General features: G+C 42.0%; 1 protein-coding gene across 1 annotated transcript; it reads left to right on the top strand.

Annotated features, from left to right (window-relative positions):
- Positions 1–3,115: 3,115 nt before the first annotated feature.
- Positions 3,116–17,316, top strand: myrfl (myelin regulatory factor like). The gene is made up of 25 exons (XM_076297520.1): positions 3,116–3,161; positions 5,470–5,545; positions 6,164–6,225; positions 6,509–6,965; positions 7,488–7,591; positions 8,128–8,275; positions 8,542–8,737; positions 8,833–8,909; positions 9,096–9,206; positions 9,322–9,412; positions 9,640–9,840; positions 10,009–10,117; positions 10,231–10,340; positions 10,554–10,723; positions 11,346–11,412; positions 11,514–11,602; positions 12,312–12,380; positions 12,602–12,642; positions 12,931–13,092; positions 13,200–13,241; positions 13,462–13,546; positions 14,321–14,395; positions 15,535–15,640; positions 16,152–16,226; positions 16,515–17,316. The coding sequence occupies exons 1-25, from the start codon at positions 3,116–3,118 to the stop codon at positions 16,596–16,598; spliced, it is 2,853 nt and encodes a 950-aa protein (XP_076153635.1). The 3' UTR covers positions 16,599–17,316.
- The last annotated feature ends 273 nt before the right edge of the window (positions 17,317–17,589 follow it).

Here is a 17,589-nt window from a genome sequence, read left to right as displayed (position 1 = left end):
TCTGGTTTACCCTCTGCTTTGTCTTTGAAAGAAAAAAATGTAGGCCTGTATAAAATCATTTGCTCCAGTCACAGACCGACATGGCCCACCCACAACAGGGATCAATACTGCCTTGTCAGCATCCAATTCTAGGAATTTAGTCCTCCTAATATGCTTGTAAACCCCTGTGCTTCTCAGCCCTCCAGATAGCTTTGGGTGTGTGTATGTGTGTGTGTGTTTTTTTTTTTTATTGATGTATGTGTGATTAGCACACCAGCAATCACATGAGTAGGTAAGGAGTGCCTTTGCGTGGGTCCTGTGACTGTCTCCGCTGCCTCAGACAGCCTACCAGTCAGACTTCCTGGTGCTTTGCCCCGTCTGTGCACGTAAAACATGACCTCTCCTGCTCTATAAAGACCCAGTGGTCCAGGAAAGGGATGCCTGGCAGCGCCCCCATGCCCACCTTAAATCCACCACCTATCTGCAATTTCCACCTGCACCCTTACGGATACCCACCTGCATACATTTCTGTATGTGGTTCGGTTGCCTGACATGGATTAAGTCTAATCCTGAACTAAAAGAGAAAATTCAGTGGAGCCTCCACAGGGTAAAAAGGGGTTTAGTCTAGGACTAGGACTAGGTTTAATCATGTATGGGAAACCGTATATAATAATAATAATACAATTATTAAATAAAATACATTTTATTTAAAGCGCCTTTCATGACACTCAAGGTCACTTCACAAACAAAAAAGGTTGTTAGAATTATAGTCATCTCATAACATGAAAAATAAAAGTAAAAGTCAGTCAGTCCAGCATAAGCCATCTGGAAGAGATGGGTTTTAAGTCTGTTTTTAAAGTCAGTAATTGAGTCGCAGTGTCTGATGTAGTCTGGCAGTGAATTCCACAGCTTGGGGGCGATGTAGCTGAAAGCCCTCTCCCAGGGTGCTGAGGTTCACACATGCAGTAGGCCTGCTGAGGAGGATCTCAGTGAGCAGGCAGGGGTGTAAACTTCCAGGAGATCAGTGAGGTAGGTGGGGGTATAATTGAGTAGGGCCTTGTATGCCAGGAGCAGGACTTTGAAATGTATTCTTTAGGCAACTGGAAGCCAGTGCAGTTGCATAAGCAATGGTGTTACATGGCTTGTGGATTTGGAGCCTATTATAATCCTAGCTGCAGAATTCTGAATGAGTTGGAGCCGATGGAGTAGCTTATTAGGGATTCCAGACTAGATGGAATTACAGTAGTCAAGCCGGGATGTCACATACGCATTTACAAGGACTTCTGCACTCTGCTGAGTGAGCACTGGGCGAAGCCGTGCAATGTTCCTTAGATGTAAAAAGGCACTTCGAGACATTCTGATTATGTGCGCACTAAATGAAAGTATTGTCCAATATAACACCAAGGCTCTTGACCTGGTTGAAGCAAGGGATGGTGCTGCAATCTACACAAAGGGTGAAAGGTTCCATCTTAGCAAGAGCTGATTTAGATTTAGCTTCAGGTAGTTTTGTGTCATCCACAAGTTTATGTCATGGAGGCAGGCAGTAATTGCAGCTGGCTGGTGGTATATCTAAGATGTTCATAAACATTGAGTATGCACTGAACAGGATGGTTCTCTGGGTGATACAGCCAAATGGCTGATGTAGACGGCTTGTTTTTGATCTTGTCCTGCCGCTCTGGGAGGAGACAAACAGGCACCCAGCAGCAGAGTTGTTTCATGAACCAGAGGGGGGAAATGGGGGGCTGTATATCAGGAATGGCAGTGTGCTGTTTGTAAATGTCTGAGTGGAGATAAGAGGCCTCTCACAGTTTGTGTGTGTGTGTCTGTGAGGTCGGGCTCTTCCCACAAGTGTAGTGTCCCCTGGTGTGTGTTCACCTTGGAAAGAATGCTCCCTTTATGACCCTGATCCAAGGCCACCTGACACACACACACACACACACACACACACACACACACCAATAGACAGGTGCACGCCTGCGCAGGATGTGGTATGAGGATGTGTTACCTGTGATTAGGGGACAAAGTACATCCAAAGACAGACGGAAGGCTTCACGTCCGCCATTTGCGGGAATCAGGGGGAAAATTGTGATTATTCTGAAGATTTTTCTTATTTCCATAAGGATATTGTGTTGAAAATCCATGGATTAGGGAATGGGCATGGACTAACAAGGAAATAGGTGTCATCATTCCTGACCCAAATGGATTGTACCTGATTTTTTTCCAAGTGCCAAGGCAACACAGACTGTAAGAACTCCATCTTGGTTTGAAGGTAAGTCAGCTCCAGATAGGAAAGAAGATCCATTATTTATTCCAGTTCAAGAACATATTGATTAATTAATGCCATTTGTAATATCTAAAATATAGTTGTCATCAAAGTAAACTATCAACAATTTGATCAAGTCAAAAACATAAATACATGCAAATTTCCCTCAATATTTTTTGACACTTGAGAATCTAACAAAACTGGCTGGTTTTTGGCCAGCTGTTGAGATTATTTGTTCATAAAAATGGCTACAAAACTGGGATTTGGGTTTTTATTAATTGTTTCTTTATTAATTATGTCCACAACAAATCTTCTGTGGCTCATCAAATGGCACATTTGGTGGAAACCACAGACACCAAAATGGCTAAGCAGAAAGTGTCACTATAGCAGACAGCTTAGTGCTAATTTGACACCACCCCCACCCGTGAAGTGGGGAACGTCAACGCATTGCTTCAAGGGGAAAGTTCCAATGCTATTATCTCTAGTAGAATGTTGTGAAATAGGTCTTATGACATAATTGGTTCAACTAGAATTAAGTTAGCAAAACAACTATGTTGTACTTAGGGTATCTTAACCATCTTTTACCATAGCTTGACAACTTCAGACTAAATGATATATTTCAGGCCATTCTTTTTGTTGCTATTCACTGTTATTGATCAGCATATAGGCCAACCAACTAACTAAAAGGCCTATTGGAAGTTTAGAATCAAAACAGATCACTTCCATACATGCATTATTTTTAGACCGCATCAATACTAGCCAAGCAACTAAGAAGATGATTCCACTCTTTACACAGAATACCATGTGATTAATATGGCTCTGTTTCCAGAAGGTGATTTGGAAGTAAAATCTTTCATGACTGGAGGTGGTCCAATGGACGTCCTGGGAGAAAGTGAGGCCCTGCAACAGTTTTTTGATGGTAAGAAAACAGTAAGCCACAAAGCCAGTATGTGGTGTATTTGAAGAGTTTGGTCCAAAATCTAAATCTTTGAGAATATTAATGTCTTGTTATTTAATTGTGTGTTTCAGGTAATATCAATGAAATTGCAGTTGTGTTTGGCTTGAGTAAAGATAAATAAAATAACAATAACCCAATTACAGTTCCACTGAAATAACTTCGAAAAAGTACATTTATGAAAATTCATTCAAATGGAGGATATAGCGTTTGGAACCAAATTCTTCATTTAGTCATTGGTTATACTCAACATTTACTTGGAAAAACTATGGGATGTTTCAAAAATTGTACAAGTTGGGGAAAAAAGAGGAGAAATCAAATTAAAATGTATTATTGGTGTTAGAGCTTATCTTTCTTTTCTATCAAAATTCTTTGTATTGACACAGGATTAATTTATGTCCTAGAGAAGAAACATGTCTTAGTAGGACAGGGGTTCAGATGCATGGGGAAGCCTGTGAATTTCAAGCATAATAGAGGCTTGATCTGACATTAATTCATTGATATCAGGTGATACCCATAGCACTGGTCCATCATGAGCTAAATGGACTCAACTCTCACCAAAAGACTTCCTCCATCACCTAGGCTAGCAGACCCTTGGCAAACAAATCCTCTGTAATGGGACTTATGTAGTTTGCCTATTCCTTAATAATCAACTATGTCCGGAAGCAACAAAACTCTGTTAGTCATTGTGTAGTGAATAAGAAGAGAGGAGACCTAATGGCTGATATGGTGCATTGCTAAACTATCACCACTGCACCTATAGCCTAATGTTTATCAATGTACACAGATAGCATCTAATGCACTTGCTTGCTTTATAATTGTTTTTTGAAGAAGGCAAACACCAGCTATAAAGTATTATTTTATGACTATATTGTAAAGCGTTTTTGGTAGAAGGGATCACTTTTAAACTTTTGTCAATAGAAAACCCTACATGAAAACCCTGTTAGCTTTTTCTGCCAAAAGTTTTTACAGATCTGAAATCCTTTTTAATCTAAAAATGGACCCATGCTAAAATGTGTAGTATTAATGTAACAATTTGACCATTAAATAACAAATATGATATTGTTTGTGCACTGTACGACACTCTTTCAATTAAATTCAATTAAATTCAATTCAGTTCAATTAAGAGTGTCATACAGTTTTATTCACTAGAAATTCTGTATCAATGTTGAAAAGGGTTTAATTAAATCCTGACCGAACCCTAGACACTAAGAACAACTAAGCCTTTGTGAAGTCCCTGTCACGTTTATGAAAAGACATGACTGCACATGACCATTTATAGGAAGTGTGTTGTTGTAACATTCCTAGATTGGGGTTAGGGGAATGCACCATTATAACCTGTCAAATCCAAGGTCACTGGACCATAATCAGGTTAACAAGGCAATTAAATCCAGGTTTAAAGACTCCAGTTATACAGGGTGTAAGATTATATGCAGGATTTTCCACAAATGAATGCTGTTCGAAAACCTAAAATATCATACTGCTGTAATAAAAACTGATTCTTCTGAGAAGGATAAAATTGGTCTGAGAATCAAACCATTAATCTGTAACTGAACTTTCAACTTTGTCCAGCTGCATGGACAAATCAGGAAGCCTTCTAAGAAATGAGTTCCTGAACAAGTACAATGGCATGTGGAGGTTAGCCAGGCTAACTTTTAATTTAACATTAATTCTACTATTATAATGTTGTAGACCCATGGAGCACCACAGGATCAGCATTGATTCTGATTTAACTGTTAAGTTATGTTGAGGTTTAGCGCAAGGTTGAAATAAGCCACTAGCTCAGGTGACTTGGCAGCTCACACAAACAGCAGGTCTTTGGTTAGTTCCACTGCTGTATAACTGCTGCTCCTGCCTCGGCAATAAATTAGAACTTCAATCCACCAGTACACGCTGGAGCCAATAGAGTACCCTAACCTTACTGATTAGTCACAGTGGCAGAGGCTGCCTGCATCATCGGGGTTGTGCAAGCAGGCGTGCCCTGGCGCTGAGATTGCCCTCTGGTCAGGCTGTTGATGCTGTGTCTTGTGAGAGTGTGTGGAGTGACCAATGGGCAGAAGGGACCTGGACCCTGAATATGTTGTAGACCAGTTGGAAAGTGTGAGAGATGTGCCTTGTGGTTGATAGGTTGATGTGGGTGATAGTTGTCTGACTTTGTTGTGTGTGTCTGTGCCTGTGTGTGTGTGTGTGTGTGTGTGTTTGTGTGTGTGTGTGTGTTTGTGTGTGTCTGTGCGTGTGCGTGCGTGCGTGTTTGTGTGTGTTATACCCACAGGGCAGGATGTCACTGATGTGGTGGACACCAGCATGCTAGAGCAGTATCTCAGCAATGAAATTGAACACAACAGTTTGTAAGTGCATCTATAGCAGTAAGATTTGGACCCATAAATATGAAATATATGATCTCCTCGTACATGCATACACAGATATTTCTTTGCAGGATCCATAGGGTCCACTAATCTTATCTTTTTGTGGATAAACTTTGATTGCAATTCCTGCCATTTGAAAGATTATTCATCCTGAAAATGTTTACATGTTATTACATAATTAAGCAAATAGCATATCCAGAGTGGAAAAAAATGACATCCATAATCGTTGTTACAATTTTGTCAGCTATCTTCTGACATATGACCTTGACTGCATGGCACTGAAACAGATGTCACAGACTATCATAATGTTGTTAAAACAATATTTATTGCATCTAATAAAATTTGGGCAAATGTCATAGAGTCACACTGCTGCTTATATAAGCCCTTTGGTTATTGCTAAATGAGCTGTCAGGGGATCTACAGTTTATGGCTCTGCAGTGACCTAGTTTTAAATGTGTAAAGTGTGAATGTACAGAGTTGTCAACAACGTCCTAAACGGCGCCAACTCTGTCAGTTCTGGTGATAGAAGTAGGAAATACGCCAATGTGCTGAGTCTTGTTGTTTGGTAAGATGTGTTTCCCCTATTGTCATTTTTCCCAGCATGCTTCCTGAGTCACCACCATATTCCGGTTCCGAACCCTGCTCTCCTCCTCAAATGACCGGTGAGAGAGAACGTTTGTTTCATTTCTTATTGTGTGCCCTGAATGTTTGAGACTTGTATCTTGAATGGGTCAGTCAGTGGTCATATGAGACTTATGTAAAACCTGCTCTTTCTGACCTTTGTCAGTTATTGCCATATTTGTAGCAGTGAATCTAAAACAATTGAATTTGTGTTGCTCATTGTAATAGTTATTGGAATAATATGGGTGATCAGACAATGGCTCAGAAAAAAGAGCTGGACTTTATGGGGTTTTTGACCTCATTCTGTTCCTGTTTCCTCCTCAGACGTCCATCTTGGGACGACAAGCTGGTCTCCGGGGCGACTGCCTGAGGGAGCCCTCCACCCTGCCACAGCCAGGGCCGCTGCAGTGTCCTGCAGGTTCAAAGAGAGGCCAGATGCCCCCTACGGTGCGCCACTCCGCCACAACCCAGCCCACCCCCTCCCACAGCTCCACCCCCAGCTCCACCCTCACAGCAACCTCCAAGCCAGCGCTTACCCCGCCACTCAGACCCACGAACCGCCCATCCACCCGCAGTACCTGAGCCCTGCGGACAGCTACATTCAGGCTCAGCGCTCTCCCGTTGCTCCGGGACAGGAGACCCTTCAGCATGCCCAGGTTATGGGCCCACAGGGGGCCTACCCCAGGACTAACCCCCCCTGCACTCCCTCCATCTCTCCTTGTCTTGTCCAGAGTCCAGTGGGGCCAGAGTTCCTCCAACACTCCTCCGTCCAGCAACTAGGGTGAGAGGATGAGCTTGGCTTGTTGATATCTTAGGGCAGGTTTATCTGACATAGGAAAAAAAGGAGTATTGATTTGTGTGTATTTTAGACAAGACCAGAGTGCTGTATTCAAACTGCGCTCAGGTGAAAGTTCACCGTTGGTGGGCACTATAAGTTGTAATTATTCTGTTGTCCTGCATCATATTCCAGTCTAAGACAGTATTGCATGCACAAGCAGCAAGCTTATTCCCAGTGAATGACATTCACAACTTCGGATGAGGAGGTGAAGAATCATGCCCTTGAAAATAGTGCCCTACTAAAGATCCATGTTGATACTCATTTGACTTTCACATTCTGAACTTAAGCAAAAACATATTTTGAAGTATGAAGTGTTGAAGTAAAGGCAAAGGTAAAGGAATGGTGCTTGTCATATTTGTAGATAATGTAAGTGCTAACCTAGCACTGAAGTCATTTTTTATTGTAAGTTCAACAAATGTCTTCTTTCAAACAACTGCAGTCTCACTCAGTGACTATCCATGCTAGGCCTGTTCTGACAGACAGTAACAAGAGGAGACGGTCAGAGTCGTTTGAAGCAGCTGCAGACAATGGACCATGGGGCGTCTCGGTCTGGACCAAGGGTGCTTACAGTGAGTTATCTTCTCCTCCTGAGTTTTATTTCACCGAGTGAGCTTAGTGGTCCGTGAAGCTGGTATTTGCTAAGGGGCGGAAATTGACTTTTTGTCACATCCAGAACGCCAGTGGAATGCCTTTGCATTTGTATGATGTGAATGACAACATTCATTTTTTGTGCATTTTTTTTCATGTACATTCTTCAGCCAAAAATAGCAAATGCTCAAATTTCATGTAATCATTCACATCATACCATACCATCACATTTTATTGGCGTTATGGATGTTACAGAAGTATAACTGGGACAAGCTCAGCAAAGCTGCATGATGGCACTGCCAGAACTCAAAGTGCTAACATCAACAAGGCCATGCATTCAGTATCCATACTGAAAAACAATTGCACATCTGCACTTCACTGTAGATTCCTTTCATAAGGATGTGCTAAAGAGATATAAATGTGAAAAATGTGGACTATCATCTGTTAATGTTTTAATGCATTTGCGCGAGTGCTTTTATTTACTTTTTTGTGATCGTATGCACTTTGTCACTTTCAGTGGGCACAGAAGGTGGTGGGTGTGAGATGTCCACCTATGACAGCGATACGGCCGTGGGCAGCTCTGGGCAAGGGTACCAGCTGCTGGCATGGGACAAGTACCAGCCTGACCAGTGGTGCACCCTCTACAACAACCAATACGAAAACCTGTGAGTACCCAGAGGAAACACAATTGGACAGGCATGTCGTGATAAAGGTGCAATAATTATGAGGGAGAAAAAAAACAGTGTAAAAACGCCTACAATCAACACACTGTCACTGGTGTTTTTTTATTTTATTATGAAAGTAATGACACTTGATTGCCATCTGTACAACAGTACAGCTGTGATGAGGATTTTTTTCTCAGTCCATGGATCAATTTTAATCAGAGAGTGAGAGTTGTGAAAAAATAGCATTATTTGTATCTTTTTTCCAGCCCACCACCTGGTTATCACGTGGACACAGATAAAGGCTTCAACTACTCCTCCGCCGATGAGGCCTTTGTGTGCCAAAAGAAGAACCACTTCCAGGTCACAGTTCATGTGCGAGTGGTGGGTGACCCCAAGTATGTCAAAACCCCCACAGGCCCAGCATCTATCGACAGCTTCCATGTTAAAGTCTTTGGAATGAAGGTGTGTGTAGTATGAAATCGTAGCCTCATCATGGTAAAAGAATATCAAATAGCAGCTAGCATATTGATGTTAATTCCTTTTTTCTTTATTTAAAGTTGGAGGCTCACAGTAATCTCATCACGATTGAGCAGTCACAGTCAGATCGTAGCAAAAAGCCGTTCTTCCCTGTCAAGTAAGTCAAACTGAAACCTTTTCCCATTCTTGTACTTGAGTTTGATTCAATCATTAGAGAGACAACACTGTGTGTGTGTGTGTGTGTGTGTGTGTGTGTGTGTGTGTGTGTGTGTGTGTCTGTCTGTGTGTGTGTGTGTGTCTGTGTGTGTGTTTTATGTTTGACTAACAAACACTCCACCTGCAGCGTTAATCTGCCAGGAGATAAGATCACCAAGGTAACACTGGGAAGACTGCATTTCAGTGAGACCACGGCCAACAACATGAGAAAAAAGGGCAAACCCAACCCTGACCAGAGGCAAGCACCACTAAATACAAAATACTAAATAAAACAATGATAAAAAGATTATTCTTAGTTTTAGATTTTTTTTTTATTATGACTTGGAATGTTACTGTATGTTGAATTTTGGCAGATATTTTCTGATGGTGGTGGGGCTGTATGCATCAGTGAGGGGAGAAAGCCATCTGGTGGTGGCTCACATGTCAGAGAGAATCATAGTCAGGGTGAGTTTCTTTATATATTTCATTCTGAAGGCTTATGAGAAGTGTACATGACAAATGCTTAGGAAAACTAACTAAATAGGCTTTTGCTGAAACCCAATTGTTTGGAAATTAGTGAATTGAGGGGAATGTTTGTTCAGTGAAGGTTTCTCACTGACTTGCCACATAGCACATGTCTGGGAAAGGGGAATGAGTGATTTGAGTCCATATGTTTTTGTTTTCTCCAACAGGCTTCAAACCCTGGTCAATTTGAGAATGACAGTGAGGTCCACTGGCAGAGGGGCCAGGCGCCAGACTCCGTGGTGTGCCAGGGCAGGGTGGGCATCAACACAGAGACACCTGACGAAGCCCTGGTGGTCTGTGGCAATGCCAAAATCATGGGGTCAGTCATGCATCCCTCTGACAGACGTGCCAAGGAAAACATACTCGAGGTAAGCCCAAGGCAACAGTGCTCTTTTTGGCATCTAGGTCAAGATGTTAGATGATCTAGAAGAAGATATTTCACCCCAAACGCTGAGAGGAAGATTATTCCATTTGTACTGACTAGAAAGCTAGTGTCACCAACATGTTACCTGGTCCATCTATACTTTTGCACACAGGTGGACTCGACAGAGCAGCTGAGGAGGATAGCTCAGATGAGGATTGTGGAGTACGACTACAAGCGAGAGTTCGCCGAAAAGATGGGCATCGAGCACGTCCACGAAACAGGTACTGACCATTCAGACGGCCAATGGAGTCTACTCCTCGTGTGGGTAGGGGTTTTCAGTGTTTAGGTAGTGATTAGGTCATGAGACTGCTCTGATACATACCTGTATTTCTAGGTGTCATTGCTCAGGAGGTGAAGGAGGTTCTACCAAACGCTGTCAAGGAGGTGGGGGACATAACCTGCACTGATGGAGAGAAAATTCAGAACTTCCTCATGGTGGACAAAGTAAATGGACCCAGACTGACCAATAACACTGACCAATCACCCCTAATTTGGTGAAACTTGCACAATGCTGTATACTATAGGTTGCATCTAGCATTCATCAACACTAAAAACTGACTTTGCTGACTTGGCTTCAGCATACCTTAACAGCTGAGAAGACAAAAAACAAGGAATAGAAGAGCTAAAATATGTTACATTTGTTGCCATGGTTTTCAGGAGCAGATTTTCATGGAGAATGTTGGTGCGGTCAAGCAGCTGTGTAAGCTGACGGGCAACCTGGAGACGCGTATCCAGGAGCTGGAGGTGTGGAACACTCGGCTGGCCAAAGTCAACCCCCCCGGAAATGCACGACCCACCGTGCCAATCAACCTGGCCAGTGCCAAAGGGTAGGCTTTCTCAGGTGGTGCTCTGACCACTACCGTGGGGATGGTGCCTTGGTCACTACCGTGGGGATGGGGCCCTGGTCACTACCGTGGGTATTGATGCCCTGGTCACTATTATGGGAATGGTGCCCTGGTCACTCTAACAATGGGCTTTTTGGAAATTAGGTGTTTGGAGTTCTCAACTTGGTCAGAGGTCTTCAAGCTGAGGTTTTCCATAGATCTGGCATGAAAATAGATCTGGTGTGAACTATCATCCACATTCCCCACTGTGTTCTTAGAATACAGTACAATTTCCTGTACTCTCCTTCGGTGTGCAATGAAACTCAACAGATTTGTTGCACAACATCAGTTTTATGGCGAAGGTCATTGTGCTATCATGCTTGATCAGTATACAGCTTAAACTCAAGGATAATATGTCCCCTATGCCAACCACACAGTTGTAAAAGTAGTCTTGCTTTTCTTTTCTCATCTTTTGTGTTTCAAGTGGTGCAAATGTGTTCCTTATATCTGACATCTGTCCATTTCATCCCCTGCATATAAACAAATGTGGTGACAAAGGTTATTTCATAGCACAGCAGGGGCTGTTGTACACAATGGGGTGATTCTTTTTTGTTTCATTCCACAGCAAAGTTCACAAAATCCACACTGTTCCACCCCCGCAACGGAAGCCGTCCTCGTGTGCGTCAGCCAAAGTAAGCATGCGTCACGCGGCATCCAGCCGCCCCGGTTGGCATTTTGACTTTTCGGCCTTTCGAGTGAAATCTGTCTGATGTTATCACCCCTTCTGTTTTAGAACTACTTCAGTGAGAAGTACAAAAGCTGCTGTCACCACCGGGCCTTTCAAGCTGGGATCCTGACCGTGGTGGCTCTGATGGCCTTCTTGTGAGTCGTGCAGATGACCACACAACAGAGGTGTAAAAGTCCGGCTTCAGAAAGTAAAACTCCTGCCACATATTTACTCCAACCATTCACTAAACCAGCTGACTCTAATTGGCACAAGTCCTCAGCCAAGTAGATGAGCTAATTAGTGAAAACGCTCATGCTAAGTGCACAGGTGGAACCAATACATGGTGGGACTTTTACGTTGTGAAGCCGGATTCAGACACCTCTGCCACACAACCACACAGATTGATGCTCCAGAGGGGAAAATAGCTTGCGCCCACCCCTTGTACTTGTTTTGAAATACAAAAAAGTTCAAGTTTATTGTCAATTCTACCATCTGTACAGGTTGTTACTCCCAATCCTTGGTGTTGACATAGACAAGACGTGCTAAAATGAGAGTGATAATACGATATAATTGTGATATGATTTTGCCATATTCACATTCCACAGTGGAGCTAAGCTTACATTGTCTCAGTCAGGGCAATGGACTGATAGTGTCACCACTGTGGGGGTGGGAGGTTATGATGGGACCTTTGATCAAATGGTGCATTACTGTAATCAGCTTCTCATTTATGCTGCTGGGAAGATAGTTTTCTGTAGAATGTTTCATGACTTTTCTGTTTTATAGACTTGTTTTTGTGTTGTCTGGTTTTGTTTCTGTGATCATAAAAGCAAAATGTTTCCTCTTCTTTGTGTTTTTTTTCTGTAGCGTCATCTCCATCACTGCTATATATATGCTCACATTAGACGACAACAACTCTCCAGGCTGTGGAGACGGGTCTGTTAAGGCTGCTTTCTTTACTGCTTGCCATTTTCAGGGCAGCCTTTCGGCTGATTTGATACCCTGACACAGTCTATAGATCAATATTTTATTGCATTGTTTGTGCCTGTGCTCTGAATGATAGAATCATGCAAATGTGCTAAAGTATACAGTATGCATTATTTATATAGAGTGAATACTAACGTATGCCTTGTGTGTGTCTGTATTTGACTTAACAGTGGAGTTATCTTACCGATTAATCCTGACCCAACCCAACCAGGTAGGCCAGTTGTTTGTAAACTCACCTTAAATCATAATCCTGTCTCTAAGACAACGGCCACTTACCAAAACAGAAGTAAACACAAATTAATCCAAACATTTGTTATTTTTTTCTGTGTTGTATCTCATATTTAGCTAATTTCACAGTAGCTTGGCCAATGTATCCTCTAAATAAAACCATATACAATTTCAAATGCAACTTACTAACAAATCTCAAAATGATAACAAAGTTGCTACGTGAAAATTATGGAAATTTACCCGTGTCATTGGCTTTGCCTCTTCTGAGTAGGGTCAACAGGAGAACCACTCGGACCTTTGCCCCCAGAGATCCATTTTTGCTCTCTGTCAGACTGTGACCAGGTTTACTGTTGCCCCTTGGACCCAGGAGACAGCCACCATACCACCTCCCCTGCCATAACCTTAGAACCCCATTCACCTGCCACACCACCAGGTCAGCTCAGTGGTCCACTCCTCTCATCCATGCAAAGTACATCAGGGCTTAATGCAAGCTGAAGAGATCAGAGTGCTTCTTTCTTATGCTGCTTTCCTCTCTTCCAGGTGAAAGACTGGAGTCCATGTGCATACAAGAATACAGGAAAAGTGTGTGTGTGTGTGTGTGTGTGTGTGACTCATGTCTTTGTATTTATGAGATGTTGGTGTGTGTATTAGAGTTGAGTTGAATTGTGTTTAGAGTGGTGTTGTGTTGAGTTGAGTTGAGTTGAGTTGAGTTGAGTTGAGTTGAATTGAATTGAATTGAGTTGAATTGTGTTTAGTTGAGTTGAGTTGAATTGAAGTGTTTTTCCCCCCCCCCCCCCCCCAGGGACAAACGCAACACTCCAGGCCATAATCATCATGCAAAGTGAGCAAATCATTGATGACCGCTACTGCCTGCAGGGGATGTGTCGGTGAGTATGCATACAAAATGACAAAAGTGTAGCAATCTTGTACACGTAGGTTTTAAATGCAGTTGTTCACTCAATTCCAAAGAAATACACGTCCATGCCAGATTAGCGATTATATTTGCGTGTCAGTGATTTAGGGACGTTGGAAATGGGCTTCAATGGCCTCTTGGCCAGAAAGGCCTGCAGAGCAAATCCCAAATTTGCCAAAAGGTCGTATGGGTATTCCCAAGCCTTCTCAAATACCCACTGATGAGTTTAGCCCTGGTTTGATGTAGATCTGGTTGGATATGTTGCAATTCCTGCAATCCCAGGTTTCTGAAATGGTCAAGATACAATGCTATGGTAGAACTGATGATACATTTAGTTTGCTAATTTGGACATTTGCTGGTCTAGTAAAGCATTTGTAACATATAAGCCTTGCCACAAAGAAAATAAAATGTGTTGCAGCTGCTTAATTGACCAAGAGGTGGCAGCAGAGTGTGAGAATCTAGTGATTTCACACCACCTGTGAGTTATCATACCAGAGTTCAAAACAGGCAAAGAGAGTGAGAGCATAGAAAAGACCAAAGCTGAGCGCTTCTGCCTTCCAGCAAAGTCACAACATGTTCTGCAAGCACAGATCTGGGCTTTGGTGTCCATATGGTTTTGGAGAAAACTAAAGTTTAAATGGGCATACCCACTGGAACATTTTGCTGTCATTTCTGAGACAAGAGGAAGGCTATTTCTTATGGTCAAAACTTTACATTGACTCTTTACTTTACTCTCTTCTCCCCACAGGACTGGGAACTACAGCTACAGGATCCCCATCAGCAAGTCTGTCCCTGTCAACATGAGCATCACTCTCCAGATGAAGTGAGTCTTGGCTTGGTGGTGTGACCACTTTGTTTTCCAACTGAATCATTCAGCAGCCGCAGATCTCCCTTTAGTCTGCTGACAGAGAGGCTGTGATGAGAATGGGGAGTGTGTGTGTGTGTGTGTGTGTGTGTGTGTGTGTGTGTGTGTGTGTGTGTGTGTGTGTGTGTGTGTGTGTGTGTGTGTGTGTGTGTGTGTGTGTGTGTGCGTGCCTGCATCTGTGCGTGTGTATGTGCGAGTGTGTGTGTGTGTGTGTGTGTGTGTGTGTGTGTGTGTGTGTGTGTGGCCTTTCACTTATACTGGAAAGATTACGATTAAACCTGACTCCAATAAACAGATGTTATTTGCATTTGTTCAAAACTGTCTACGGACCTAGAGTTCATTCCAATCCTCTAGTCTGAGTCTAGTCCCTGAATCATAGCTCACCTTTCACCCAGATACACTTTGCATAGTCACATTAGCTCATATGTTTATTTAATTCATCACTTCTCATCATAAGTCTCCTGTATCCTGTAGCAATATTCTATCCAAGCAGAAATTTATCACAGAAAAACATCCAGACTTAATTTGAAGGACTGTTTGGTTTTTCTTTTGCCTATCACAAATCAAAACAACCGGATGGAAAACGTTCCTCTCCAGTCTGTAAGAGTAGTTCTGGAAAATGTAATGTCACATTTTGCTCTCTGCTGGCACAGTGACTATTGAGTCCACTCAAGTCCTGTTCAAACAGGAATGTTCTGGAACATCATTAAGGTTACTCTATGGAGCCATAGAGATGCTTCAAAGTGAATTTCCACGTTTTATTGTTAAATGGCTGTTTGGTTCTTCTGTCATAAACAGTTTTGTACACGACACATTGGAATAAAGTCTACCCATTTGTTTGTGATGGCATCCGAACATTTAAATAAACCATCACCAAATCGCCAGATCAAAAAAAAACTCTGTTTCTTTCATTACACGACCGACACACCGACAACTATAGTATGTCTCTTATTGCTGATAAAAATGTTTCTTGAAAAAGATTGACCAAAACGCTGCCAAAAGTAAGATTAAAAAAATCCTCACAAACCTGGTGATCTTACATATTCCTTTAGGAATCTGGTTCACGTTAACAAGTACACATTTGCATCTTCTCTCAGTTCCACAGAGCCCCTGGTAGTGCACAAATGCCATGCAGATGAGACCAATGAATGTGACCCTACCGTGACCCCTAGTAATGTGGAAGAACATCATAACAGCACTAAGGTAGGCTATCTCTGATGGGAGAGATGAGGAGAACCGTCAGGATTTTAGGGTGAATGTTAAGTGTGCCCTAAATGGTTGTCATAAATCAGATGGGTTTTGAAGTCATTGGACTGAGTTACAGCAACATTTTATGAGCTTGTGTGTCATCAGCTAACTTTTGGCTAGATGACTGGAAATACAAGTTCTCTTGATGTGGTTCAGTGGTCCCAAACACTGAATGAAATACACTTCTGTGTAGTCATGCAGGTGTGTAATATGGAAATGGCCATGATGTCTACCCTAAATAATAATAAATAACAATACATTTTATTTCTAGAGTGCTTTATCACATACTGTACTCAAAGCGCTGTCTTGTCATTATCTTGATATTTAGTGAGGTGAATAGTCTTGTGCTTGACAATTTCAGACCTGCTTTAGTTTTGTGAGTCATGAATGATGAGCTGACTGAAAATATACTCACTAATGGTGGTAGCTATTAAAAATCACTAATGTTCCCTAACTTTTGCTTCAGGGTTATCTGCATACATGGACATTACCAGTTGCTCGACTCCATCAAAGTTCTTACCACTTCCGCGCTGCAAAAGCTGTAAGTCCACTTTCTCTCTCATAAGAAGTCCAGTGGTGGTGTTCATTTGAGATATAGAAGTATCTACAGTAGGGTAGTTAATGCATCATAATGAGGGGAAGAGAGGCTAATGTCTGAAGAAATACTTGTCATTAGTATTCAATTAATTAATTCAATTGACACTGATGCATGTTAGATATCTTTGAACAATCAAAGGTCATGTGTCAATCATTTACATCATTTGAAGGTGTCAACAGCTGTGTAAGATGTGTGTGGCACAAATACTATTGTATGTATTTTCCCCCCTAGGGGGCAGACTGCAGTACCGACCCCAGCCATATGGGGGCATCGTTCACAGATTACCACCTTCACTTCTATCGCCATTGTAATTGAGAACCAGCTTGATTGACCCGGATTGACCCCGCATCCCCATTCTCTACCTACTGTCTATTATATGCATTGGGACAGTGTGTATGTTTTTGCCGTTGACGTTTTAGACAGAAATAGAGGGCAACAGACAGAGAGTCTATTGTTAAATATTTTCAACTTAAAGTTCTGATTCATTATGACATTGTTGTACAGCAATTACTTTTTCCTCAGAAGTTATATCAACTGGTAGTTTCCCTTTTTGTCTATTTATGAGTGTAATACTGCTTGTATGTGTAGAATGGCATTCTTGGCAATGGCAAAATCTTTCTTCTTGCACTGTTTGAAAAATAAGACTGCAATTGATGACTGATGATTTGCAGAACGTGAACAGAATTTAACCTTCTTCAGGGATTATGAAGTTGAAACTTGGATGTAGATATAATAATGTATATTATATGAAATATAACTCTGCACTCAGCCGAGTCCCTAGTTCTCACCAGACATCACTGAGACACATTGCACTGCAATTAGCGACTGGACACCAGGACTGAATTTTTTTTCCCTCAAACTTGGATTGAAAGGACAGAGAGGAGCATGATAACCCAGAGACGATGAGCACTTTGAACCACTCCTTATCACTGACAGGTGGAATGAATGAATGAAAGAATGAATGAACGATTGAATGAAATATTATGCAGTTTTTGTATTCACTTGTTTTGAACTTTACCTTTAGATCTTCTATTAAAATGTATTCAGCCCTTGCCGTTTCTGAGCTTCTTGTAATAGTTTGGTCCACACTCTGGCAAGAAAACAAAATGTGATGCCCATTGTTTTACTCTAGTCGTGATCACACTGCATTGGTGGTAAGTCTTGTGATATCAAAGACATTCCAGAGTTCTGGCAGCTTTTTGTGTGTGTGTGTGTGTGTGTGTGTGTGTGTGTGTGTGTGTGTGTGTGTGTGTGTGTGTGTGTGTGTGTGTGTGTGTGTGTGTGTGTGTGTGTGTGTGTGTGTGTG

This window comes from Alosa pseudoharengus, unplaced genomic scaffold, assembly GCF_046254945.1.
Source record: "Alosa pseudoharengus isolate Yale_2024_CS ecotype anadromous, Long Island Sound unplaced genomic scaffold, YU_APseudo_1.1 YU_APseudo_1.1_scf_20, whole genome shotgun sequence".
NCBI lineage: Eukaryota > Metazoa > Chordata > Actinopteri > Clupeiformes > Clupeidae > Alosa > Alosa pseudoharengus.
Note: the sequence above shows the minus strand (reverse complement) of the source record. Positions and strands in the feature narration are given on the sequence as shown.